Raw genomic sequence first — 3,067 nt, 5'->3', positions numbered from 1 at the left:
CACAAGAAGATGGGGAAGTCTCAGTTCACTCTCTTGAAGGTTAATTATATGGCAGAGGTCACTCTCGAGAATCGTCTCATTTCATATTCACACACTAAAGAGTTTGAGTGGCTTCAAAATCTCGAATTGCGTCAAAACCTAAAGATCCCCTATTGAAAGCGAAAATTCACATATCCAGAAGGCTAATTTGTATTCGTTGCGTACAATCTCATAAAATGGTAGAGGTAGATCATAAAAGTTGGCGGTTTATGATTAGTGGTGTGCCGACTCCTTCAGAAGCCGTACCGCTTCGGTTTTAACCACAAAAGGAGAACAAGTCTATAAAATTTGGTCTGTTGGTGCCATCGTTCAAGGACAAAAAGGCATGAAAAATGAGGGAGATGGATGTATCATCCGCGCAATAGGTGTTGTAAGTTAGGCAATTTGTGTTTCCTGGATATCTGATTAAAAGAACATGGGTATATACATTTCAATTAACAATACATACTGTCAAACCTGTAATAGAAGGTCCCTTACGTTTGAGCTAAATTATATCAATTCCTGTGCAAGATATCAAAAATGTGTCAACTGACAAAACACTTCTGATATGATGATTAACAATTTATTTGTTGACAACTTTTTGATATCTCTTTTAGGAGCCGAGATAATTCAGCTCAAACTATAAGGACCCTTCTATTACAGGTTTTTCACTATTCAAATACATCTCCCCCTTTTTCTTTCAATTAACCTATTCTCGATTGCGCAACCTCTCACTGAAAAATTCATGCTTCATCAGTCAAGCCGATCCGTTTCTCGAACAAGAAACGTCGGCACGTCTTCTGCTTCCAAAAGAGACAAAGACATTGTGTGACCGATAATCGGTGTTTTCGGTACTGTGACAGACCAGTAGCCGCGCAACACGTGTTCTATTATTGAGTCATGCTCGAAAAGGAGTACACAGGAACATGAAATTATGGTGGAGATGCTTAATTGGTTCAATTTTCAAATTTATGACAACACATTCTGATGGTGGGAAAGTGCTGACAGATGAAACCACGTGGAGAGAGGCTCAGCATAATAATGAAATTAGCATAATATGGATGGGCAGTATTGCGCAAAAATAGAGTGAACCCATTAAGTGTCTCAAGAAGAGCTTTCTCACCTTCTCACAACAAATCTTCACTCCGGATATCGCAATCGACAGCTCCACATTCTGAGGAACCGAGCTCCCAGCTGGCACAAACGAGTCGATTCGCTTTCCCAAGTTGTCCACATGTGATCCAGAAATTGGAAACGATCCGATGTACTGAAAAAGGGAAACATATTGACCTTGTTCATTCAAATCAATTCTATATTTTGCGGCTCTTTTCTAAAAAGGAATGGTATTTGTGTTGAGCAAGTACTTGAGACTCTACTTGCTACTTGTTCAAGTGGAGAGACCTCCAACTGAGGTTCCGGCGGAAGACGGGGTAACATAATCAGGTGAACATGGTCACTTGACACTTTTGAACACGGTCAGATTATGAAATGAGGAAACTCTCAAGTTACTGTATTTGGATAAGGACTGTTTAATCATTTATTCTCAAGAGGGATTTCCTAGATTCCCCTAGAACAAGTTCAAATTCTGTGCCCCTAGCTCTAATCTGCTCTATGTGTCTAGCCATAAATCATAAACATCTCTCAATTTCTTTATTACCCTTCACAACGCATGCTCATTTTCTTCCGGGACAAGAGCATCATATTGCCCCTTTTTATCTGGTTGTAAACATCTGAAGCCCCACAGGAAGACGCGCTGACCGGTCGTGGTCCGAATAATTTGAAAAGAGAGCGTAACCTGATATGCTCGCGGAGGATATCCGAACGACACTTTGATCAGCTGCGCAATTTGCAACCAATTGGAGATACAGTGTCTCTTTTTTCGGGGCGTCGGAGGGGAGTGTCTTCTTTTGTCACCGCCCGGATGGCAACAGGTGTGAAGCATAGTAAAGGGATTGGTGAGGTCATTTGGAAATTAATGACTTTTGAATGCGAACGGATTATGGATGTAACAATATACTGGAATGTGCTCTAATTCATCATTTTTTAGAATTAAAAATAAGATTTTTTGAACTTGAGTGAATCGAAAACATAATATAGTGATAAAGGCCTACAAATACCATTCTAGCTTTACTTATTTCAAAATAAGACTACCTCACAAACACTCTAATAGAAGGTCACCCAAACTACCAACTTCGAGCTTATATATCTCATTTCCTGTAAGTGATATCAAAAATTGGTTAACTAACAAAATGTTTATCATAATACCAAAAATATTTCGTCAGCTGACTACTTTTTGATATCTTTTACAGGAACCGAGATATGCGGGCTCAAAGTTGGGTGAGCTTTAATAAGAGTGTTTACGGAAATGATGGCTTCATTAAAATTTTCAGACGGACATCAGCAAAAAAAATGGCAGCAAGTTAAAAAAAATTTCTACAGAAAAGTTTTTGAATTGACTTACCTGAACATTCCAAGAAAGAGACGGGAATCCAGAAGCCATCAGAAACGCGTTTCTTGTTTCTTCGTAATTACAGTTAACACTTTCAGTCGTCGAATTTTCAGAACAGGATGTGGAAGACAAAAGATCCGAAAAATAGGTATTCGCGGAATTGGCAGAAGAACCCGACTCGTCGAGATACTCTTCTTGCGGCGCCAAGGGGGCGTGGCTTATTGATGTGTTGGTAGGAGGGAAGCGAGAAGAAGGTTTGGTGGTAGTAGAGGAAGAATAGGAAGAAGGAATCGCGTGGAAGTGGTGGTGGTGTTTGTGGTGACTAGGATGGGCGGAGTTCTCATGGTTCTCGTAGATTTCGTTGATTTGGCATTCAGCCAGAGAGTGACGAAGTCTGGAATAAGTTTTTATTAGGTTGAATGGAAAGTAACTGTCCTTTTTTTGTTAGTAAATAATACGAAAACAAGATTAACCCAAGAATAACAGTATCCGTCGTGGTCCTCACATGTTGCTAATGCTCAGGTAACTTGTGGATAGCTTCCCTCCAAAAGCCAGGTGGCTGCGATGAGAAAAAAAAATCTGGACTGGAGGAATATTTTG

General features: G+C 39.9%; 1 protein-coding gene across 1 annotated transcript in view; it reads right to left on the bottom strand.

Annotated features, from left to right (window-relative positions):
* Positions 1 to 1,048: 1,048 nt before the first annotated feature.
* CBG23553 overlaps positions 1,049 to 3,067 on the bottom strand; it is a gene marked incomplete at both ends in the record, with an annotated part of 2,439 nt that continues 420 nt past the window's right edge. The window contains 2 exons of the mRNA XM_002647741.2: positions 1,049 to 1,285; positions 2,480 to 2,861. Of these exons, the coding sequence (XP_002647787.2) occupies positions 1,049 to 1,285; positions 2,480 to 2,861 (619 nt within the window). The remainder of the gene's footprint in view (positions 1,286 to 2,479; positions 2,862 to 3,067) is intronic.

This window comes from Caenorhabditis briggsae, assembly GCF_000004555.2.
Source record: "Caenorhabditis briggsae AF16 supercontig from assembly CB4, cb25.NA_002, whole genome shotgun sequence".
Classification (NCBI taxonomy): Eukaryota; Metazoa; Nematoda; class Chromadorea; order Rhabditida; family Rhabditidae; genus Caenorhabditis; species Caenorhabditis briggsae.
This window is presented reverse-complemented; position numbering and strand designations above follow the sequence as displayed.